This window comes from Pan paniscus, chromosome 17 (genome assembly GCF_029289425.2).
Source record: "Pan paniscus chromosome 17, NHGRI_mPanPan1-v2.0_pri, whole genome shotgun sequence".
NCBI classification, from domain to species: Eukaryota; Metazoa; Chordata; class Mammalia; order Primates; family Hominidae; genus Pan; species Pan paniscus.
Window position 1 is genome coordinate 38,277,130 of NC_073266.2, and position 25,634 is coordinate 38,302,763.

The window sequence follows — 25,634 nt, forward strand, 5'->3', positions numbered from 1 at the left end:
AACAGTTCATGGATTCCAAATAGCTAGATGGATGATTCCTGTTGTATACATACTGCATCCAGCCAGTACTGCACACACTTGTTGACTTGTTAAAATTAAACAGAATGAACGGAAACTTTGAAAATGTGTTTGCTGCATATGAGCCTGCCTCTTCAGGCATTGTTGGTTCCTGTGATTAGTTACATGTGCATCTATTGGTTTGTTATTATCAGTGGACTACATACCGAAAAGTTCTTTAGGAATAAGATTCAAATACAAAGAATGGCACTTTGAGCCATTTACCTTAAATACAGAATTACACATGGCAGAACTGAGCAGAAGGGAATACAGAAATACAAAACTATAAATTACAAGCCTGACACCTCTTTTTATAGGGCTGTGAACAATTCAAATTATGGTTGGAGAGCCCTGAGACTATTAGCACGGAGAAGCCCTCACTTCTTCCAGCCAACCAACCAGCAGTTTAAAAGTTTACCAGAATATCTTGAAAATATGGTAATAAAGCTAGCCAAGGAATTACCGGTAAGTACCATAGATCAACTTTTCATACCCTTTAGTTGACATCTTCTTTAAAATTGCTGTCACTATGTGAGCAAAAAACTGACTTAATCATGTGAAAAACCAGTGATCCACAAGCTCCCATGTTTTAGAATGAGGGAAAAACACATTGGAATATACATTTACAGGAAATACATGAGTTGATAAAGAAGTAACTGATAATTATCTGTACAGCATGTAATTTAAAGTTCAACAGGGCTGTGGGTGTGGTGGCTCACACCTGTAATCCCAGCACTGTGGGAGGCCTAGGCGGGTGGATCACGAGGTCAGGAGATTGAGACCATCCTGGCCAATATGGTGAAACCCCGTCTCTACTAAAATATAAAAAATTAGCCAGGCGTGGTGGCACGTGCCTGTAGTCCCAGCTACTCAAGAGGCTGAGGCAAGGGAATTGCTTGAACCTGGGAGGCGGAGGTTGCAGTGAGCCGAGATCTCGCCATTGCACTCCAGCCTGGCAACAGAGCAAGACTGTCTCAAAAAATTAAAGTTCGTGATACTTAAGGTAAACTGTTATGCATCTATACACACAGACATGAATTTTTTCCTGTTTGCCAATGCATTATATTGTCTTTTATCAAAGATAAAAGATAAGAATCAGAAACTTTTAAGGACACTGTTGCTACTGGCTTCCTTGAGGCCGTCTTTACTAAATAAACCCTGGGTATTTGCAAATCCTGGAACTGTGCTTTTTACTGACTTCCTGCTTCCCAGATTGGGGGTGGGGAGTCTTTCCAACTCTGAGGTCTTCCCAAGTTCACTCCTTCTGCAGGTGAAGATAGTCCCACTTAGGATCCTTACCTGACACTGTCATTTAACGCTCTCAGGGGTGAGGTTCTGGCACCCTGTACTTGGAATCTCACAACCGTCCTTATCCAAACAAAATACCTGTTACCTTACTTCAGAGGCTGGCATTCTTTCAAACATTCTTCTTTCTCATTTTTAGCCTCCTTCTGAAGAAATAAAAACAGGTGAGGATGAAGATGAGGAAGATAATGATGCTTTACTGAAGGAAAATGAAAGTAAGAACTGAATTTTCTTGGTTATTTAACAAAATTGAAGAAGATTGGGGTTCTTTGTTGATAGGTACATTATTTAATTTGATCGACTTCTCAACTTCTCCCATTTTATCTCAACTGTTTCTGACTTATAGTGAGGAATTTAAAACATTGCTTAATAATAACTTTTAAAACACTACATTTTATGCAATAAAATTGGGAAGTAATGGTACTTTAAAAGGGAATGAAAATACATTTGAAGGCGACCCATAGCTCTGTTAATTATTGGTTATTGGAGGGGGAGCACCTCATTTCAGGGAAAGCCTACATAATTATAACATAGGTAACAGCTTTAGCTTTGATTATTGACCATGCTTATTAAGAGTGGTATTCAACTTATGGAGAATATAAAAAATAATTGTTTAGTTTTAAAATAAAGTCTACTAAAGGTGGTTAATAAAACTTATTGGCCCCATAGCTTTCCATTTCTGTTGTATACTTAGAATTGCACATAATTTATATTCTCTTCATTTTCTAGGTCCTGATGTTCGGCGAGACAAACCTGTAACAGGAGAACAAATAGAGGTATTTGCCAACAAGCTGGGTGAACAATGGAAGATTCTGGCTCCCTACTTGGAAATGAAAGACTCAGAAATTAGGCAGATTGAGTGTGACAGTGAAGACATGAAGATGAGAGCTAAGCAGCTTCTGGTTGCCTGGCAAGATCAAGAGGGAGTTCATGCAACACCTGAGAATCTGATTAATGCACTGAATAAGTCTGGATTAAGTGACCTTGCAGAAAGTCTAACTAATGACAATGAGACAAATAGTTAGCTTCTTTTTTTTTCTTTTTATTAAAACTGTGATAGATTTTGTTACCAAGCAGCATTTGATAAGAGGTCCACTGGTTTTGGTAAACAATAAACATTTTTATAACAATTGTTGTACAGTCGACTGGTGCTCTGAGAACAATAGAACACATATTGGCTCAAACCAGAGTTTGGGGAGGTTGGGTTGAGATAATGACCTAAACGAAGTGACCTCAAGATCACAAAATATATTTTTGTTAAGTAGATATATTTATAATGAAGTTAAATAAGCACTATTTAGGGATATGTCGTTTCTTATACCAAATTAGTTTCCTGTGTGCTGTTTGTTAGTAGTTACAAAATTTATCCTGAAATCCCAGAATAACACTTTCTGAAACCATATGACTGCTCTGTTCTCACTTATTCGTGCTTTCAAGCAGAGGATCAACAAATGATGTTTTTTTCTGCCTGCCACGAGTCTTGATCATTAAAATTGTACTGGCACCCAGCTGTGCTCACTCATAACTAACTAACTGTCTATGGCTCCAGCTGCACTATAACAGCAAAGCTAAGGAGCTGCAACACTTTATAGCCTGCAAAGCCTGAAATAATTTACTATCAATCATCTATCTATCTCATCCATTACAGAAAATGTTTGCCAACTTCTTTAAAAGAAATGAAGTCTAAAACCTCACTTTTCCTTCTGGCCTTACAAAAATTGCCTGACCTCTCAAGACTTTTAATCACTTCAGGGATTCTTGTGACATTCAATTGAGATATATGTTAACACACCCTATACACAGCAAAGCACTAAGTAGTAGTAGCAGAAGACAGTACCACCAACTTTTCCTGTTCCCACATAAGCATTTCCCTTTAGGGCTCTAAGATGAGGTCATCATCGTTTTTAATCCTGAAGAAGGGCTACTGAGTGCAGATTATTCTGTAAACACTCTTAGGCCTAACCTAGCTAGTCAGTCAAGCAGTAATCCAGCACAAGTCTAATGTTGAGATGATGGCCTTGGTGTGAGTGGCACAGCATATAAGGCACATTCAGGAATCAAGACTTTTTTTTTTTTTTTGGCCTACTCCTCTCCCTTCTCAAAGACCTTACAGGCAAGGCTGAATTCTAAAATAGCCTTATTAGTTAAAAACGACACTGGTACAACTCCCATTTCTACTTGAAAAAATTCTTTGGAATAATGCTTTTTTAGATCAAATAAAATGAAATCAAGCTTTTTATAATGATAAGGAATTAATTACAATTTTTAAAATTCTAATATAGTCCATACAAGGCTTATATACTTTGCTCTAAACCTAGCTCACCTGGTCTAGTAGCTACAACATTTAGTAGCTACAGTCAGAAAATCTAAATTCTAATTGTTAAATTCATGTCCTCAATAAAACTGTTCTGACCAAATGAGGCAATGAATAAAAAAGACTTTGCAAAGTTACAAGCATCATACAAATATACATGAATCATTATAATTTTCATGGTCTCATCCTGCCCATTCTATTCTTAATCCCCTCCACAAAGTAGAAAGTATTGATTGCCAAGTCAAAGTTTAGGTGAGAAAGCTATTTACAAATAAGTTTCCCTGCAATGCTTATTTTATCCCCTCCTAGTGTTCACAGATTGCATCACATCAGATTTGAAAGTAAAATGGCTGTTATTTTCTATTTTTAATAGTTATCAGTGTTGTGCTCTGCCGAGCATTAAAACAACATACACAAAGATATGAGATGTTACGATAATCCCCAAACTTTTTATTATAAATAACTCAAAATCAGAGCCAAACTGGCTGGTATTCTATGCTTTATCCTTTCCCTAGCAATCAGTCAAGGGTCCTGGAACAAAGATGAGTAACTAATGTATTAAAATGTAAGAAGCCTATCATATTGAAATACCTCATATGCTTGGTATTTTCTACTATCACTTTAAAATCACTAAAATTCTGAAACAGACATTAAGATTTGGGAATTTTTTCTTTTTTTTTTTTGAGACAGAGTCTCTCTGTCACCCAGGCTGGAGTGCAGTGGTGTGATCTCAGCTCACTGCAACTTCTGCCTTCCGGGTTCAAGCAATTCTCCCACCTCAGCCTCCCAAGTAGTTGGGATTACAGGTGTGCACCACCACATGCAGCTAATTTTTATATTTTTAGTAGAAACAGGGTTTCACCATGTGGCCAGGCTGGTCTCGAACTCAACCTCCAGTGAACCACCTGCCTCAGCCTCCCAAAGTGCTGGGATTACAGGCGTGAGCCACCGTGCCCAGCCAAGATTTGGGAAATTAAGAAAGGAAATACAAACACAACTGAACCAAGGAAAGAAACTGATAACATCACTGCATTCAGCATCCAAAGAAATCCATTACTTTTACAACTTTGTATTTCTTTTTAAAATACAGGCAGGCAAAGAAGATAACATATTTTTAAATGGATGCTTAACAGCACAGTGTTAATAACCATCTTCAGAAACTGTACAGTATTAAACATATCTTCAGCCGAGCTCCAACACTCAGAAGACAAAAGACTTGAGGTCAAAAGCTATTAATCCCTCTTTTTTTTATTATTATTAAATGTCCTCATTTTCTAAAAATAAGCAACCAGAGCTTGTCAACATTTTCTTAAGACTGATTATTACAAAGCCATTCCAAAGTTAAATGTACAATCCACAGTACATCAGAGAGAGACACAAATGTATAATCAAAGGTACTATTATTGATCACAATTTATTTTAAAGTCAGGAAAAGCCTGCAATAGGCTGGACAAATACTTGATTGTGCCCATGTTTCCATGGGATGGACAGCAGCACTGAGTCACACAATGAGAGCAACACTTCCTTTTCCACCTTCCTGGAAAAATGTTTGTTAGATAAGGCAAAGAATGGGTGGCTACAGAATGGTGGTTTGAACCATGCAAGAACAACAAATAATAGGTAATAGGTGTGCAATAAACATCTGATTGCTGAATCTTGGGTGAAAAAGGCAGCAAGAAAAATGACCACAGAAGGAAATGGTTGAAAGGCATTTCAACTCTGAACTTTTTAAAATAATGCAAGAAATAATAAGCTTTTAAAAAATGTCTTTCTGCCACCTTTATATAGGGCAGCACAATCCAAAGATAATTTTCTCTTCTCTGTAATTTTTTAGGTTGGTGCACAGAGTGGTCTGCTTCTGTCCTCTTTTGTTCCAAATGAGGTGAAACATAAAACCACCTATGTGTCTTCCTCTAAAGCTCTGGATTATAGAAATGATCAACAAATAACATTTATTTTCACATCTAAGCATAAATAGCTAAAATGAAGATTACTATTCACTTTCCTCTTCCATTATTTCAACTCTGCGAGGCCCATAGAGTAGAACGTAAGCGATATGCCAGTCTCCACCACCAGAAAGCCGTAAGATATCTTCTGGTGTTACGATGCTGACTTTGTCATCATCAAACTTAATCCATTCATCTAAATAACAGGGAGAAGAAGATGAATTAATGTTATGCAGGATTCTTCTCAGAGTTCCACTGCAAAAAAGGTATCGAGTCATCGGAGGCACAGCAATGCTCCACTGGCCACACCAACAGTCCTCCAAGTGTGACCCAGTGACCACACAGGCTTAAGGGCACTGCAGGGGTTCCACCAGGTTACAACTACTTCAATGACACCACTAGAGCACTGCTTGCCTTTTCCACCCACATTCTCTCAAGTGTACTCTGGAATTTTCCAGAGGCTACATAATGTATGATAATGCAACAGACTGAATGTGAACACTAACAGGAGAACCCAGCTGCCTCCTATTTAAGCCAGACAACAGAAAGACATAAAAATGTAAATCAGTACCATTTCTCACTCATTTTGTTTTTACATTAATATGTAAATGGGCTTATTACTATCATTTTTAAAACTAACTTTCTTAATTTCTCAGTTTTAATTTCTAATACAGTAAGTATTAAGAGAGGCAAACTGAGCATAAACCAAAGCTCTTTGGGGCTTCAAGAATGTAAAGTGGTTCTGAGACCCAAAGTTTGAAAACCACACTGCTATAAAATTTATAATAAATGAACTGTTAAAATAATATTGAACAGTTGAAAAAAGAATACTCTTTACCTTGTTTCCTTTTCACCCATGATACATAATGACCTGAAGAACTAGACCTTCCCTGGTGTGTTAGTACTGCTTGTAAGTCATAGTATCCACAATTATTGGAGCCAATATCTAAAGAAAGATGTAAATCCATTAATATTAGACAATGAATAGACATGTGACTTCTCAAGCTAAGTAACAAGAATAACTCTAAAGTTCACATTAGGAAAGTATTATCAGAATCCAATAAGATACTACTGTCCAATCATAGTTAAGGCTTCATGATTGATGTTTTAATAAGTAACTTATTAAACTGTATGCCAATGAGTAAATTTACTATATGTCATTAAGGTAAATTGTTCAAGAAACCTGACATTTTGTTTGAAAAGCACATCAGAATAAGTAAATATGGGGTAAGATGTAAATTTTACCTTAAAAAGACCCACATACAATAACTCAATTAAAATGAAAATGTTACTTACCATCAGCAAAAGAAAAGGGTTCATACTTAACTTCTTTCTGGGGACTACTCTTTTTGTCACTCTGAGGAGAAAAAAATGTTTAATTTTAAATCATGATTTTGGAAATAAAATTTGAATTCTCTGTAAGTGTTCAATTTCATAAATATTTACTGTCTACAGTGCAAAGCACAGAGACAAAATACAGTCTACCTTCCAAATTACTAAAATGATATAACCACAGTTAAAACTGTAAACCCAGCAGTCCTACACTTCAACAATATAAAATCTTGTTACAGTACAGTAACAGACACCCTGAATGTGATGACCAATTTTAAACCATTAAAGTGAAAGCATACCAGTGAATACAGCAGTACAGTTAAACAGTGCTCTAGGGCAGAAAAGGAAAAACCCAATTCCCCAGTGTTACCAAAATACTATCAAACCACAGAGGTGGGGGAAAAAAACAACTACCTCTAAAACAAGAATTCCTGCAATTTGTATTAAACCTCCTGAGCCATGTCCATTTACCACGCCAGCACAAATGAACTGAAATATTTTTCAGCAAAGACTTACCTACATTAAAGAGGTATGATTTAAATTAGACAAGGACTCTTAGGAGGAACTCACTGCTTCAACTCATTTTAGCATGTAACATGAGAAAAATAACTTATCTAGGAATACAGCACAAAGTTCTTTAAAACTATAATGGTAATGAAGACAATGCCAGCAGCTTACAGGTAGCTGTGATGGCAAGAAGTCAAAGGATTCCACAACAAAAAATGGCAACTAGGTTAATCACATCTTTTTTATACAGATAATGAAATCACCTATAGCAATCACTGAAAAAACTATACAAAGAAACACATTTAAAAACATAAAGTAAAATAGGATTTTAAAACACAGTTCAAGTAACCCACAAGAAGACAAAAAAAAAAGCAAAACATCAAAAAAGCAGAATTAAACCCTAACATGTCAATGACTGCACTAAATGTAAATAGTCTATACCTAAATCACATTTAAATTTAATATAATTTAGGCCGGGTATAGTGGCTTACGCCAGGGCGAGTGGATCACCTGAGATCGGGAGCTCGAGACCAGCCTGGCCAACATGATGAAACCCTGTGTCTAATAAAAATACAAAAATTAGCCAGGCATGGTGGCACTCGCCTGTAATCCCAGCTACTCGGGACGCTGAGGCATGAGAATTGCTTGAACCCAGGAGGCAGAGGTTGCACTGAGCCGGGATCGTACCTATGCACTCCAGCCTGGGCGACAGAGCAAGACTCAGTCTCAAATAAATAAATAAATAAATGTAATAGAATTTAAATCAAGTAAGTGTGTTCTGTCACCACAATGGCATCAAACTAGAATCAACAGAAACATAACAGGAAAATTACTTAGACCCTTCTAAATAACCAATGGCCAAAGAGGAAGTCTCAAGATAAATTTTTAAAAATACAAGGAAAAATTTATATCACAAGGCAAGCAGAATAAAGGAAATAAGAGCAGAAATCAATACAACTAAAAACAGAAAAAAGAGAAAAATCCATGAAACAAAGCCAATTCTTTGAAGATATCAATAAAATTAATAATCCTCAAGCAAGGGGGACAAACACAAATTACTAATATCAGCAATGAAACAGGATGGATCTCACTCACTAAACACTCTACAGACATCAAAAGGGTAATAAATACTAGAAACAATTCTACATACAAATTTGGTAAGCTTATGAAATGGATCAATTCTGGGAAAACAATTTACAAAAACAAATACAATATGAAATAGATCATTTGAATAGCCCTATATCTATGAAGGAAATTAAATTTGAAATGTAAAAACTCCTGAAAATGTGCCTGCCTATGTTTAGGCAATAGAAAAAAAATAAATAAAAATAAAATAAAATAAAATAAAATAAAATAAACAAATAAAAGCTCCTGAAAGTAAAATCCCTACGCAGACTGTTCCACCAATTCTATCAAATGTTTAAAAAAAAATTAGCACCAATTCTACATAATCTCTTCAAAACACTAATGGATAAAAACAGCTAATAAATTCAGCAAAGTCAAGGATTTAAGATCCATATACAAAGTTAATTTTATTTCTATACGCTAGCTTTACTAGCCACTCTAGACAATGAAATTAAGAAAGGAATGCCATTTACAAAAGCATCAAAAAGAATAAACTATTTAGGAATAAATTTAACCAAAAAAGTCCAAGGCTTGTACACTGAAAACTATAAAACATTATGAAAAAAATTAAAGACCTAAATGAATAGAAAGACACATGAAGTTTATGGATTGTAAGACTTAATACTTTTTATTTTTTGAGACACAGTCTTACTCAGTCACTCAGACTGGAGTGCAGTGGCACCATTTTGGCTCACTATGACCTCCATTTCCCATGCTCAAGTGATCCTCCCACCTTAGCCTTCTGAACAGCTGGGACTACAGGCACACACCACCACGCCTGGCTAATTTTTGTATTTTTTGTGGAGACAGGGTTTTGCCATGTTGCCCAGGCTGGTCTCCAACTTCTGGACTCAAGCAATCTGCCCACCTTGGCCTCCCAAAGTGCTGAGACTAGTCTTAATACTATTAAGATAGTAATACTTTTTAATTGATCCACAGATTCAGAGTAATCCCCGTCAATCTTTTTTGAAGAAATGGACAAGCTGATCCTAAAATATACATGGAAATGCAAGGGACTCAGAATAGCTAAAATAACTTTCAAAAAGAAGAACAAAAGTGAAGGCTGATACTTCACAATTTCAAGCCTTATTAGAAAACTACAGTAATCAAGACAGTCTGGTATGAGCATCAGGACAGACATATAGACCAACGGAATAAAATTAATAGTCTAGAAATACACTCATAAATACAGATGGTCAAATTAATCTCTACAAAGGTTCCAAGACCATCTGATGGGCAAAGAACAGTCTTCTTAAAAAATGGAGCTGAGACAACCGGATATTCACATGCAAAACAATGAATCTGAACCCACACCTCACACTATATAAAAAGTTAACCCTCAATGGATCAAAGACCTAAATGGAAGAACTAAAACCACAGAACTCTCAGAAAAAAACATACGTATAAATCTCTGAGGGCATGGACTGGGCAATGTCGCCCAGACTGGAGTGCAGTGGCGTGATCTCAGCTCACTACAACCTCTGCCTCCCCGGTTCAAGCGATTCTCCTGCCTCAGCCTCCCAAGTAGCTGGGATTATAGGTCCGCACCACCACACCCAGCTAATTTTTTGCATTTTTAGTAGAGACAGGGTTTCACCATGTTTGCCAGGCTGGTCTCAAACCCCTGACCTCAAGTGATCTGCCTGTCTCAGCCTCTTAAAGTGCTGGGATTACAGGTGAGAGCCACCATGCCGAGCCCGGCAATGCTTTCTTAGATATGACACCAATAGCACAAGCAACTAAAGAAAAAATAGACTGGATTTCATAAAAATTAAAAAAACCTTTCTTCTGCAAAAGACCCTAGGTTAAGAGGATGAAAACATAAGCTACAGACTAGGAGAAAATATTCACAAACCACATATCCAACAAAGGTCTAGAATATGGAGAACTCTCAAAATTCAAGAGTAAAAAAACAAACAGTACAATTAGAAAATAGGGAAAAGACAAGAGGAAGCATTTCACAAAAGAGGATATACAGATAGCAAATAAACACACGAAGACATGCTCAACTTCATCAGCCACTAGGAAGGTGCAAAGGAAAACACAGTATCACTATAAACCTATCCAATGGCTGCAATGAAAAATAGTGACAACACCAAATGCTGGTGAGAATGCAGAGAAAGTGAATCAGTCTCACCTTGCTGGTGGAAATGTAAAATGGTACAGCCACTCTAGAAAACATCTGGCAGTTTCCTGAAAAACTAAACATGCAACTACCATGCAATCTAACAACTGCATTCCTAGGCATTCATTCCAGAGAAATGGAACTTACGTTTACATTAAAACCTGTACACGAATGTTTACAGCAGGTTTATTCATCACAGACAAAAACTAGAAACAACCCAGGTGTTCTTCAATAGGTGAATGGTGAAGCAGATTGTGGTAAATTCACACCAGGGAATACTGATCAGCAATGAAATGGAAGGAGCAACTGATATGCACAACACCCTGGATGAGTCGCCAGAGAATTATGCTGAGTGAGAAAGGTTATATTAAAAAGTGGAAGAGTTTTTATTTCGTTTGTATACTTTTTTTTTAGAAACAGAGTCTTGCTTTGTTATATAGGTTGGAGTGCTGTGGCACAATCATGGCTCACTACAGCATTTAACTCTTGGTCTCAAGCGATCCTCTCATCTCAGCCTCCCAAGTAGCTGGGACTACCAGCGTATGCCACCACATCCAACTGATTTTTTTTATTTTCATATTTTGTAGAGACAGGGTTTCACTACGTTGCCCAGGACAGTCTCGAACTCCTGGCCTAAAGTGATCCTCCTGCCTCAAATTCCCAAAGTCCTGGGATTACTAGCGTGAGCCACCATGCCTGGCCAACTTTCTTGAAATGACAAAAATTATAGAAATGAACGGGTTGGTAGTTGTCAGGAATTAAGGAAGGGGTAGGGCAGAAGAAAAGTGGCCCTGTGGCAATAATGCAAGATCTTTGTGGTGATGGAAATGTACTGTATTTTGACTGCATCAAGGTCAACACTAGGTAAGGTTTTATGTGAAGTACTTTGAGGAGATAAGTATAAAAGGAATATGAGCTACAGATTACGGGGGGAAGGAAAATATTAAGCTTATTCTACCACAAAGGACTCATTTATTCTAAGTAGAGTTCTGTTTCTCATGCTAAAATACACCTAAAGGCCAGGTGTGGTGCCTCATGCCTATAATCCCCAGCACTCTGGGAGGCCTAGGTGGGCAGATCGCCTGAGCTCAGGAGTTCGAGACTAGCCTCAGCAACATGGCAAAACCCTGTCTCTACCAAAAATACAAAAAAATAGCTGGGCATGGTGGCGCACGCCTGTGGTCCCAGCTACTTGGGAGGGTGAGGTGGGAGGATCATTTGCGCCTGGGAGGTTGAGACTGCAGTAAGCCTGAGTGACAAAGGAAGACCTTGTCACAAAAAAAAAAAAAAAAAAAGGAAAATAAAATAAAACACATGCAAAACTTTAAAGATCTGCACCGATATATGGAGGATGTGTATACCTGCTAATTGTAATACAGATTCATCCATTTTTATTAATACTATACAAAGTATAGTTCTGAAGGAAAAATGAAGCAGGAAAAAAAAGACAGAGTAATTGCTGAGCACTGATGGGAGATTAAGATATAAAGAGTATAAAGTCAGCAGTAAGAACCTACTGTATTTGGCTGCTGATTCACTTTTTTATCTTCTAGATCCTTGAATTTGGATCGAAAAGACACCATTTTCTCCTGAAGTTCTGGTGTACACAGTTCATACATATCCAACATAAGAGGAAATTTAACATCCTATATACAAACAAACAAAAAACATGTGTAAACACATTTATAAAGATATTTATTTAAAGTATCACATATCTGAAGTAATGCTTTCATAATTCAGATACAGTTGAAAATAAAATCTGTGAAAATCACTTGGAAATCTGCAGTTGAAAACCTCTTAAGAATGCCTATTTTCAAGAATGATCTGGTTCTAACTTCTTTAAGGTGAGAAATTTTTAAAACATGTTTTTCCATTAAATACTCTAACCCACAAAACTAACCACAGAGGAAGTACCAAAATTTACCTGAGAAAAGAAACATCTCAGAAATACTGGACAAGCTGCCGTGAAAATAATGGATCTCCCAAACTGGAATAAACTTATGTTTTTTTTTTTTTAATTTGAAATACAACTTTACATAGAAATAATAGTGATATAGTTCAATAGCTTATAGTAGTATATATTTAAAGTATACAACACTAGATACTTTAACTACATTTAACCTTCTCATACAACGCTAAGTATACTGGAAAATATACTAAGAATTTAAGCTCAAAAGGCTAAAATGATAGATAGGCCCCTCCCAGGACTCTATGGAGATGTAGCAGAACTACAACTCAACAAAAACAGTCAGATTCTGAGGCTGGATCCTAAATCAAGGGATTACAATTTGAGTACTCTCTGGGCACCAGTGATTTAATTCTTTCTCCTTTCACCTGAAAGAAAGGAACTCTTTGGGAGGCCGAGGCGGGCGGATCAAGAGGTCAGGAGATTGAGACCACGGTGAAACCCCATCTCTACTAAAAATACAAAAAAATTAGCTGGGCACGGTGGCGGGCGCCTGTAGTCCCAGCTACTCGGGAGGTTGAGGCTGGAGAATGGCATGAACCTGGGAGGCAGAGCTTGCAGTGAGCCGAGATCGCGCCACTGCACTCCAGCCTGGGTGACAGAGCGAGACTCCGTCTCAAAAAAAAAGAGAAAGAAACCACCTAGAGTATAGTGCAGAGTTATCACTCCCTACCTCACGCCCATCTCCAAGCCTACTGAATCAGTATCCCTGAAGCTGAGGACGTGGTCTAGGGCACTATTTCTGGGTAGTGCAGGAGAGCCATCAGAATTGTATATGAATCTTTTGAAAAATATAATATCCTAGGCCCCACCGAAGACCTACCCAGATGTTTGGGGGTGAGGGAGAAGCCAGGTGTGTGTACAGTTAAAAATAAAAAAGACAATAGATAATTCTAATATACGTTCTGAGTTAAGAATCACTTGTCTAATATTAGCTCCCCTAAATATTTCAAAGAAAGCTTAACTATTCCTAAAGGAATAATGAAAGCAATTGTAAGTTAGCAATTACCTTCAAAGAATTACATTTCTTATACAAAGTAAAGTTCATTACTAACCTTAAGAACTTTGGCATTCACAGATTCCTTCTCTTTATAAAAAAATCGAACCATCTGAATGGTCAAGTAAGCAGGCAGCCGGCTGATCTTGGACTGAGGAGACAAAATGGAAAGAAATCCCATTACATCAAAATACCACACAAGTTTTAATTATTTGGTGGTAAAAATTAAGACTGGATAAAATTAATTAACTGGAAATATTTCAGTGAAGCGGAATTTGGCTTCGAAAGGACTGCATAACTTACAGATTTGATATACAAGGCATTTCTTTGCAACGTTGGAGACTGTTTGGTGATTTCTTCCTGAAGTCGCTAAAAAAGAACATAACAGAAGACCAAACATTAGTTTTAAAAATTTTATTTCTGCAATATAGAATCACACCAGTAAGCCTTTAAAAACTAGCACTACCTAAAAGGCAATATACAGTACATCAATGGGTTTATACCACTGAGACACAATTTGATGACAATATGGGAAGACTTTTAGATACTGTTCAATTCTTATAAGGCATCAAATAATTTACGTTGTTGTGGATTCCTCCGAGTGTAAATATTGTTTGCTCTTTTTTAGCTATGCCCCAAATGATGCTTAGATTCAGAGAATTTTATATTGTATTTTATATAACAAAGCTGTCATTCCTGTTTATTATCAGAATATTCACTCTAGAGGAAAATTAAGAGAGCCCAAGAAACTCCCGTTCTTTACATTTTATGCATAAAAGCCAATCAGCACCAATCAATTATTGTTAAATTTGAAAAAAGTCATAACACAGAAACCTCTGTTAACCTAACAGATGTGGGAAACCCTTTAGCTACTGCACATATCTTAACCAGCATGATCACCTTTCTGCTTCTTACAGCCCCTGTAACAGTGGAAACGGTATTTATCCCTCTGGGCATCATTTGGAAAAGGTGGCAGTGGTAATCAATGTTATAGTGTTATTGTTAGAATTACAGTTAGTACATGTAGAAAACCTGGTAAAATATTTGGCATATACTCTACATTTAACAAACATTCACTACTATTTCTAATGTCACAGAAAGAATTAGCACTACTTATGTGCTCTGCTTTAAGAAAACAAACAAAAAAGAAATTAGAATTAAAATAACCTACTGGTAATGTTTAAGCATGTTACACTTGTATAATTTTAACATCTGATTTTTTAAAATTACTAATCATATTACAAAAGGAATCACTGTGGAGTAGCTTTTTAATGTTTAACCAAGTTTATTCAGCAGCAAAGCAGTAGAGAAATGAAGCCAAATTACTCAAGAATTATCAGAACAAAAGATAAAATATCTTAAAAGTTATAAAGGAAATAAATACATTCTAGGAATACACGTTTTTCAAGAAAGCATATCTGGTGAAATCTTAATATTACCACCAATCCACTATCATCTAGACCTTCTGGGTATGTTCGGTTTTCCTATACTTTTACAAAATTGTGAAGAAAATACCATCCTGGAGAGTCCCTGCCAAAGCACTCCACTCTACACTCTCCAATTAACACTGAGACTTCATTTGCTGGTATATCCTGAAACTTGCACACCATGCCTTACATGATTTGGCTCCTGGGGGTTAAGTAGTTTTGTGTGTTTTTAAATGAATTTCTCTTAAAAGTCACCATGTTCATATCCACACTGGCTCAAAACTCTCTCCTTGGTATCATAAGACATAGCGTGACTCACTCTCTCTTCTTCTTATGCCCTTTAACAACCCTTCCCCTTGCCAACCTTACCCCAAACCATAGATGAGAGCCCCCAGGTAACAAATCATCTTGTTTATCAACATAATCCATGTTCCACTTCAGTGTTTATCAACCCACCCCCTCTGCCCAAACTAGGCCTCTGCACAGAGGACCTATTCCAATGCCTCATCATTTTTCACTGACTTTTCTTCCTTCAAGACTTCTCTTTATTGGTCATGGTTAGAGGAGACAGCAAAGAGGATCAACCAGGATTTTTAAAAATTCTGCCCTCCAGGCCCTTCTTCAAATATCTAGATGTTGCAATGGCTAACTTTTATTCATTCATTTATTTTTCATACAACTGTGTTTAGGAAGAAGCTAACTTTTAAAATAAATAATCCTGGCTGGGCACCGTGGCTCATTCCTATAATCCCAGCACTTTGGGAGGCCGACGTGGGCAGATCACAAGGTCAGGAGATTGAGACCATCCAGGCTAACATGGCAAAACCCTGTCTCTATCAAAAATACCAAAAATCAGCCAGGTGTGGTGGCACGCACCTGTAGTCCCAGCTACTCAGGAGGCTAAGGCAGGAGAATCTCTTGAACCTGGGAGTCAGAGGTTGCAGTGAGCCGAGATTGTGCCACTGCACTCCAGCTTGGGTGACAGAGAGAGACTCCGTCTCAAAAATAAATAAATAAATAAATAAATAAATAAATAAATAAATAAAATAAAATAAAATAAAATAAAATAAACAATCCTAATTATCAGTGCTTTTGAAGTGGAATCACATGAACTGTAATTTGAAAACTATTAAAAGGTATCAGTTCAAATGGGGAGATCCTTCGAGAGATATACATATCCCCAAAGCACACCAAATTAATAAGTCAGCAAGCAAAACCGTATGTTTTATCCATGGGCTTATTAGCAGAGTGGAAGCTGACATTTTATGTGAGTCCGTATTCTTTAGTATGGCACTGGAAAAGCAGCACTAACTGAATAATGAAAGAAGCAAGTTCTAGTTCTGGCTCTGCCAAAAGCCAATTAGGTTACTTTAAATTCCAGGGCTTCAACTGCAAGACAGTGCAATGGCAGAACGACTACATGCCCTGACTTGCACAGAAAAATCCCAGTTTATATTGCATAATTACTAACATACCCTCATTCACTCTCCACCAAAGTGTCCTCGTTTAGACAATATATTATATGATCACCCTTAATGGTTAAGAGCACAAACCCACAAACAACCCTATAGTTACTCTCATTTTCACGTAAGAAAACAGTAGCTTAGATTAAGTAATTTTCCTTAAAGTTAATAGTTCAGCTAAGTTATAGGGCCCATGAAAACAACTATCTCTAAGGAAAAATCTTAACAAACATGTAAATTATTCAACAAACGTTTCTTGAGTGCTTTAAAATAAAGCAAGGTACAGCACAAAGCACTAGGTGCTTCTTCACAGTGTGAAGCAGGAACACCCAGTGATTAAAAAGTGAGATGTCCCAATATTTGTTAGCATATGCAACCATGTCAATAATGCTTTTGTCTATGAAATGAAGAGCTAGTTGAAGTTTGTTTGATTTCTGACTATACAGTTGATTTTGTTAGTCACGATAATTATGTTCTACAAAGTCACCACAAGCACTGAATCAGTGAATACTGAACCACTGCTCCTAGGGGAAATACAGGATTAGATTCCCGCCAGCCTTTGATCACAACATTTTCATCAACCAGTCAATACATAACCTTGTTTTATGTGTGTTTCTGTTTAAGGACACCTTATTTCACATATTGTGTTGATTAATTAACATTGAACTCAGAGCCAACAGCGCAACGCAGGCCCAACTGAAGCTTCTCTAACAAGTGTATTTTCTCAGTAAGGCACATCACAGCCTTCCCACACCTAGAAACACTAGACAGCACTCAGCCCTGTGCTTGGGGGGTCATCTTAAACAGTGAAATAACCAACAAAGAGCAGAATTTTTTTTTTAAAACAACAGTTCTAACATTCCTGCTAAAATGGTATTTGTTTACCAAGCTGAAACAAGAAGGCCAAGCACTTGTTTGACCTCAGATGAGACTGTGTGTATCGGGCAACTCAAAATGCGTATTGCTCTGCACATGTCTACAAATGACCATTAAAGCCCAGTGAATAATGACTTTGGCTTACTCGCAAACATGGAATTCACAAACAACAAGGATGGACTGGGATTGTCCTTACCAATTTAAGTCCTGTAAAAAGATACTTGACTTCCTGATTGATAAAACAGCTAAGCTGAAGTTGATTTTCCTTTCCTTTGGTGACTTCTTCTTCTTCAGATTCTGTACATTTCATGCTTTGTAAACTAAGATAAGGAATATGCCAACGGGTATTCAATTTGTTATATACTCTTGAATATAATACATTATCCTAATTCCATTAAAATTAATAGTATCATTCATTGGCATTTAAAACCTTTTAGTCTCCCAAGATTCATTTCAACATACTTAAGAATGTTCATTTGGCTACCAACAATTCTAGAAACAACAATGAGTAATAAATGTGTATTAAAAGATAAACTGCAATAAACTCTAAACTATAAGCTGGTATTTAGTATGGTCTTATAATGGTCTTAGAAGCCCAAAGGTACATAAATTTTTTCTAAGTTTTTCTAACCATGACCTAGAAGACAGTACTTTCCTGATTCATGTTTTATTAACTGGTTCAATCTCATGTATAGCTGATACACACCCTTTTATAAAATTAAAAAATTCTTTTTTTATTTTAAAAGTTATTATTAACAGTCACCTTGACATATAAGAAATTAATTCTTTATAAGGTGAATGAAAATGAGGTAGACTCTGCTAAAGATGTTCTTAGGAAAAAATAAATATCCTTCAAGAAATAAATTTAAAATAATTATATTAATCAAAACATAATGAATAATCCCATTATCCTTCAAGATCACTCCAATAGGTATATTTTTCCAAATTCCTAATTTCCATTATTGTATTTTTTTAGGTATAAAAACCTCTGGGCTGGGCGCGGTGGCTCACACCTGGAGGCCAAGGTGGGTAGATCAACTAAAGTCAGGAGTTCAATACCAGCCTGACCAAGAGGGTGAAACCCCATCTCTACTAAAAATACAAAAAATTAGCTGGGTGTGGTGGCATGCGCCTGTAATCCCAGCTACTTGGGAGGCTGAGGCAGAACTGTTTGAACCCAGGAGGTGGAGGTTGCAGTGAGTCAAGATCACACCATTGCAATCCAGCCTGGGCGACAAGAGTTGAAACTCCATCTCAAAGAAAAAAAACCTCTGAAGAATTTTTCTTCTACCCACCACCAATCAATCAGCCAATGATGCTATTTATGCCAATTCTAATAAGGTATGAGTATAGTCTATATCTTGGCTCATAAGGATACGTAGTTTCAAACTCAACACCGAAGAACTGATCGATTAAACTTTTCTTTTTAGAAGGTGTCGCTGCCGATGCAGATGAGGAGTCTGTCTGCAAAAATTAAAATAAAATAAAAATTCCAACTTTATATAAATATTAATGTAGATTTTCTTCCACACAATCCAGTTTAGTAATACATATTTTTTTAAAATGTAGTCCCTTACTGTAAAATCCTTCAAAAAACATTACCAAAAATCAACAATGAATTAAGTTTAATAAATAATACATTAAATTTAAATGTCGTATGCGAGCTTCCAAATTCTGACTACAGATTGAGCATCTAAAGTATTTAAATACACATCTACCTATAAGATGGAACTTATTTTAAGCTTTTGAGGGGAAAAAAATTTTAAAAAAAATCAAGGTATAACGAAAGTCTATAATCACAAATATATTTCAATTACCTCTTTAACAGAATCATCCTCTATGGCTTCCAATTTCTGTTGCAATACTCGCATCATTTGTATCCAACATTCATTAGCATCCTGTAATGTAAAAAAAGACAAAGTAAGTAATCCTGGCAGTGAATGATCTACAAAGTTCTTCCAAAATAATCACTGTCTCCTAGGCAAGAAAGTGGTTTCCTTCTTTAAAAATATTAAGCCAAATAAGACATACGATCTTCCAAAAAATAAAGCATTCTAGAATAGCTTATTCATTCAACAGACATCTGCTGAGCTCCAGTTTGTGCTAAACACTGTACTAGATACTCAGCATAATAGCAGTGAATACATAAAATTCAAGTAGAGATAAGGGTTATGAAGCGAAAAAAAGCAGGATGGAAACAGTAAGTGATCAGGGGAAGGGAAGTGTGCTATTCCAATAAGGTCATCAGGGAAAGCCTAAGGCTTTGGCCTTGGAGCCATGAGACCTGAAGGAGGTGAGGGAGCTGGTCTTGCACTTATCTGACAGCCAAAGAACAAGAGCAAAGGCCCTGCAGGAAGAGGGCACTTGAAGGGTTTAAGGAAGCCTGTGCAGCTGGAGAGAGGCAAGCAAGGGACAGAGTGGTAGCAATGAACTCAGAGAGAAAGCCAGGGGCTAGAGGATTTAGGACTGCGGTAGAAAATCACTAGGGAGTACTGAACAAGGGGCCAACATAATCCTATCTTCATTTTAAAAAGGACGTTGCGGGCTGTGTAGAGAAACTGCAAAGGGGCAAAGGCAGAAGCCAGATGATCAGTTAAGACTACTGTGCGGCTCCAGGCAAGAGACAGCCGTGGCCTGAACTAGAGAAGACTGATGTTTATATTTCGAACTATGTTCCAGTAAGTATGGTAAATGTAGGAAACCTAAGTTTTACATTTACAGAATGAAAAATACCTTGCCCTAATTACCTGTTGAAGATACTGTCCTTGTTCACCCTTCTCGGCAAACTGTGGGAAAGCCATGTGCAAAAACTGCAGTAGAATGATAGGTGGAATACTGGAAGAAGTTTTATCCATGGAATCAAACAAATCTCTAAGGGCTTAAAGACAAAGCAAACATTGCCTTAGTAAAACAGTCACATATTATACACGCGACTGTAAATTAATTTTAATTAATACAAACAAAAACTTACTTAATTTTTTTTTTTTTGAGATGGAGTCTTGCTCCGTTGCCCAGGCTAGAGTGCAGTGGCGCGATCTCGGCTCACTGCAACCTCCGCCTTCTGGGTTCAAGCAATTCTCCTGCCTCAGCCTCCAGAGTAGCTGGGATTACAGGCACACGCCACCATTCCCGGCTAATTTTTTGTATTTTTTTTTTAGTAGAGACGGGGTTTCACCATGCTGGCCAGGCGCTGGTCTCCAACTCCTGACCTCATGATCCGCTCACTTCAGCCTGTAACCCCAGCTATTCGGGAGGCTGAGGCAGGAGAACTGCTTGAACACAGAAGCGCCTCCCGAGTAGCTGGGATTACAGGAGCATGCCACCATGCCTGGCTAACTTTTGCATTTTTTTTAGTAGAGACAGGGTTTCACCATGTTGGCCAGGCTGGTCTCGAACTCCTGACCTTGTGATCCGCCAGCCTTGGCCTCCCAAAGTGCTGGGATTACAGGTGTGAGCCACCACACCCAGCCGCTTAAATATTTTTAAGTGTATCTACTCTTTGACAATTGTTGGACTCTCAATAAGAAAAAAAAAATCCTTTTTAAATCTTAAAGAACTCACCAGAAGACCTTACAAAGCAATCACTAGCTGTAAACAACTTCTGAGCCCTGCCTCTCTCTTTCTTCTTGCCAGCCTTTGTCTTCCCAAACAAAGCAGGGCGTTTTAATTCAGTACAAAGAACACATAACCTCTGTTTAGGGACAAACAGGCATAATGTAATTGTTCTGCTACTCTGCCAAGATCAGGATAGCGGGTCACCTCTCCCAACTTACCTCCCTTTAAACCTATAGTTGGTTCTCATCTACTCAACTCCTGGAGATTTAAATCTGGGTCCTTAAACAGCTGACTCTACTGGACAGCTAAGTACCAAAACTACTAAGAATTTACCTTCGTCAGAAAAACTTTCCACTTACCCCTCTCAGCAGCATGAATCTCACAGTCATGGACTAGTCTGTTCTCTTGGATTTCGAACCATTTCTCCTCTGCTGACTTCCTAGAGATCATACCTTGCCCTCCTTCATGTACAGCAAAACTCTTCCTCTAGCTTATCTCAACTTGTATGTTTTATTAATACCCAAGATGTGAAATGTCACCTATCATCATTATACAGACTGAACCCACCAAATACTACAGCATCTTAGCACAAAGCAGGGGCTCAATAAAATGTTCCTGAATAACAAAACTGAACACAATGTTTAAAAAATATTTTTGGAGGGAAGGCTGAAATTTGGGCATCACTACCAAGCTAATTATTTTTTTAAATAAAAGCCTACATTTTAACAATACTTTATACACTACTCAAAAAAACAGATGATTTAAGATCTAGTATATACCATCAACAGAGCATCTCAAAAGTATTTCATTAGTTTGAAAGAAAAAGGTCAAGAAGAAATATAGATTAAAAGAGACTAATAAGACATAACAACTAAATGCAATGTGGGATCTTAAACTGAATCCTGAAGAAGGAAAAAAAAAAAACTTTTTTAATGGACAATACTAGGACAGTTGGCAAAATCTAAATAAATACTGTATTTTAGGGTACTGTGTGAAACTCCCAAATTCTAAAAAAAGAGTTTGTTTTTTGAGACAGTGTCTCAGTCTGTTGCCCAGGCTGGAGTGCAGTGACACAATCTCAGCTCACTGTAACCTCTGCCTCCCAGGTTCAAGCGATTCTCGTGCCTCAGCCTCCCGAGTAGCTGGGATTACAGACATGCACCAACACACCCGGCTAATTTTTGCATTTTTAGTAGAGACGGGGTTTCGCCATGTTGGCCAGGCTGGTCTCAAACCCCTGGCCTTAAGTGATCTGCCCGCCTCAGCCTCCCAAAATGCTGGGATTACAAGCATGAGCCACCGCACCCAGCCCAGATTCTCAAAATTAAGAATTGTCTTGTGGTTATGAATATCCTTATTGTTATGAAATACATACTGAAATATTCAGGAATAAAACACCTGCTGTCTGGCGCCTTATTCTAAAATGGTTCAGAAAAAAATTACATGCATAACGGAAAAATGAGAAACCAAATGCGACTAAAAGTTAGTAACTGGTGAATTCTTACAACTTTTCTGTAAATTTAAATGTATTTCAAAACAAAAAGTTAAAAAATCGAGAAGCAAAAATGTAAAGAACAGTATTTTTCATCGCATCAATACTATTAGCCGCATATATGATGTTGCAGAAGCTGCTGAAATTCTAAGTTATTCTAAGATACATGAGCTGTCAAATGAAGTAGATATAAATGATCACACTTTCTCACTAAAAACTTCATTTCAACAAGTAAGTCTACTTTAGGAAAAAAAGTTAGAGTAAAATCTCTCTAACTGCAAATGACACAAAAGAAACCTGTTTATAATATCAAAAATCAATGGTTGACAACAATGAGACAACACTTCATACCTCTTGGATGGCTATAGTCAAAAAGACATACAATACTAAGTGCTGGTAAGGAGACGGAGAAATCAGAACCCTCATACCCTTCTGGGGGAAATGTAAAACGGTGCGACTCCTTTGGAAAATTCTGGCAGTTCCTCAAAAGGTTAAATATAGTAATCATATGACCCAGTAATTAATTCCACTCCTAGATGCATACCAAAGAGAAATGAAAGCATTTGTCCACACCAAGACTTGTACACGACTGTCAGGAGTATTTGTAATAGTCGAAAAGCAGAAACAACCCAAATATCCACCAACGATGAATGGATAAATGATATGTGGCATGTCCATACAAGGCACTCTTATTTAGCAATAAAAAAGAATGAAGTACTGATACATGCCACGATGTGGATGAATTCTGAAAACATTATACTAAGTGAAAGACACCAGTCACAAGAGACTACATATTATTTAATTCCATTTAGAGTAAAAGTCCAGAGTAGGCAAATCTAGAGAGAAATAACACATAGATAAATGGGTAGGGCTAGAAATGGGAAAGGAGGTGACTGCTAGATGTTATGAAGTTGCTTTTTGGAATGATAATGTTCTAAAATTAACATTTTAGTAATATTTGCACAACTCTGTGGATAAACTAAAAAACAATGAATTATACACTTTAAATGGGTGGATTTTATGATATGTACACTGTATCAATAAAGCTGTTAGAGAGAGAGTAAAAAAAAAGGCATGGCTGTAAAACCCTATTGACCTAACCCAAAGATTTAACAGTATTAAAATGTCCAAAATTAGGTGGGGGTTATATTCTCTTATGCAATGAAGAAACCAGTTATTTCTATCCTTTAAGATTACTATTTCTCCTCACACACATCACTTCTTTACACCAATACTCACTAAGACCCTCTTTTATAATGATACATGGATTGTGATAAAACCCGTCGCTGGCTATCCCCAGAGTCAACCCCAAAGATATATTATACAAATCAAACCTGAAGCCAAAATTATAATTTAATCCAAAAAAATCCAAAGATTATTTTTCACAAAGGACAGACATCATTGATTGATAATCTGGACGATAAAATAAGTACCAAGTTGTTTAACTTAAGTATAATGTACACTCCAAGCTTAATGAGGTGATGTTTTACAAAAGACATTCTGTAAACTGCAAAGGATTGTGAGTGAAAAATAAAATGTCTTACTCCTATCAAAAAGTAGTATATTTAGTATACAAACCTGCAGTAATATACTGCGCTGAAGCCATTTCCCCTGAAGCTCTCAAGGCACCTGCATACCTAGGAACATTAAAGACGAGTTAAACAATAGAATTCAATTCATTCTAACATTCAAATGGGAAGAAACCAGTTAAAGGAGTTCTTATGACACGCTCAACTGCAAGTTCCTCAGAGTTGTTCCCACCTTTCCTTTTCTTCTCTTCTGGTCTTGCATGACCAGAAATATGGAGAAAAAAAGGAATGCTGAAAAGGGAATTTAGATGGAGCCTACTTTAAGCTCTTTCCCTTTGTCAAACTCATATAAAACGAACATTTCATTTTATTTTTTATTTTCTGAGACAGAGTTTTGCTCTTGTCTCCCAGGTTGGAGTGCAATGGCATGATCTTGACTCACTGCAACCTCTACCTCCTGGGTTCAAGCAATTTCTCCTGCCTCAGCCTCCCAAGCAGCTGGGATTACAGGCGTCTACCATCATGCCCAGCTAATTTTTGTATTTCTAGTAGAGACAGGGTTTCACCATGTTGGGCAGGCTGGTCTCAAACTCCTGACCTCAGGTGATCCACCCACATCGGCCTCCCAAAGTGCTGGGATTACAGGCATGAGCCACTGTACCCAGCTAAAACAAACATTTTCTGAAAGTATTGTGAAACAAAACTATTCATTAATTACAAAGAAAATAAAATAATACAATCTCTGAAATAACTTGGAAGAAACAAGCATTAGATCAAAAACATTCAATCAAAAATCATACACCTACATTCAGCATTAGCTTGCTGTGTATCATTAAATAGGTCACTTAAGGTTGTAGGTCAGTTTGCTCATCTGTAAACTGAGAAGCTTCTATTAAATGATTTCTAAATTCACTTTCAGCTTTATGATCCTCACTTAATTTACAACAGTACAACAAACTGGCCATGCAAATTCCTTTTCAAATGACTATTCAAACCATAGTCATTACTCACACATGTCTTATTACAAAAGCTCAGAAATTATCATTCAGTTAATATCAAACATTGAAGTGAGAGGGAGACTGCATATACACTATGATTAAACTATGTGTACATACTACACACCCATTAGAGTGACTAAAATCAAAATTAAAAAAAAACTAGTATCACCCAATATCGGCAAGATTGTGGAGCAATCAGAATTACTGATCTAGTCAATAATAATATGAATGGATCTCCAAGCTAGATACTGAGTGAAACAAGCCAGAACAAAAGAAAAGCATGACCTGTAGGATTCCATTTATTTTACGTTTCAGAATGTGCAAACTAATATGAAATCAGTAGTTGCTGGAAGGGGGTGGAGAGGATAAGGATTAACTGAGAAAAGGCACGCCCAAGAAATTTTCTGAGATGATAGAAATGTTCTATACTTTGATAGGGAAATGGATTACAGAGAATTTGCATTTGTCAAAACTGATCAAACCAAACACTTAAGATATATGCATTTCACTAGATGTGAATTATATCTCAATTTAAAAAGCAAAATCTCTATGCTTATGTTAAGTAGTATGAAAGAAATCACAGAGAGTATTGTGTTAAATTGTACTCAATTGAAGGATTT

The 25,634-nt window shown here is 37.0% G+C and overlaps 2 protein-coding genes across 4 annotated transcripts in view; one reads left to right on the forward strand and one right to left on the reverse strand.

The window, feature by feature from the left end:
• The window catches only part of THOC1 (THO complex subunit 1), a 50,293-nt gene extending 47,801 nt beyond the window's left edge, over positions 1–2,492 (forward strand). For both annotated transcript variants that reach the window (XM_024926299.4, XM_003815639.6), the window contains exons 19-21: positions 375–522; positions 1,502–1,577; positions 2,092–2,492. In XM_024926299.4, the coding sequence (XP_024782067.2) occupies positions 375–522; positions 1,502–1,577; positions 2,092–2,387 (520 nt within the window). In that variant the 3' untranslated portion in view covers positions 2,388–2,492. The remainder of the gene's footprint in view (positions 1–374; positions 523–1,501; positions 1,578–2,091) is intronic.
• Positions 2,493–4,729: 2,237 nt separating this feature from the next.
• USP14 (ubiquitin specific peptidase 14) overlaps positions 4,730–25,634 on the reverse strand; it is a 53,562-nt gene continuing 32,657 nt past the window's right edge. For both annotated transcript variants that reach the window (XM_008968593.4, XM_008968594.5), the window contains 11 exons: positions 24,066–24,124; positions 20,188–20,318; positions 19,258–19,338; positions 18,819–18,904; positions 17,637–17,751; positions 13,978–14,043; positions 13,733–13,825; positions 12,229–12,357; positions 6,919–6,979; positions 6,461–6,568; positions 4,730–5,818 (listed from right to left, as the gene is read on the reverse strand). In XM_008968593.4, coding sequence (XP_008966841.1) covers positions 5,670–5,818; positions 6,461–6,568; positions 6,919–6,979; positions 12,229–12,357; positions 13,733–13,825; positions 13,978–14,043; positions 17,637–17,751; positions 18,819–18,904; positions 19,258–19,338; positions 20,188–20,318; positions 24,066–24,124 — 1,078 coding nt within the window. In that variant the 3' untranslated portion in view covers positions 4,730–5,669. The remainder of the gene's footprint in view (positions 5,819–6,460; positions 6,569–6,918; positions 6,980–12,228; positions 12,358–13,732; positions 13,826–13,977; positions 14,044–17,636; positions 17,752–18,818; positions 18,905–19,257; positions 19,339–20,187; positions 20,319–24,065; positions 24,125–25,634) is intronic.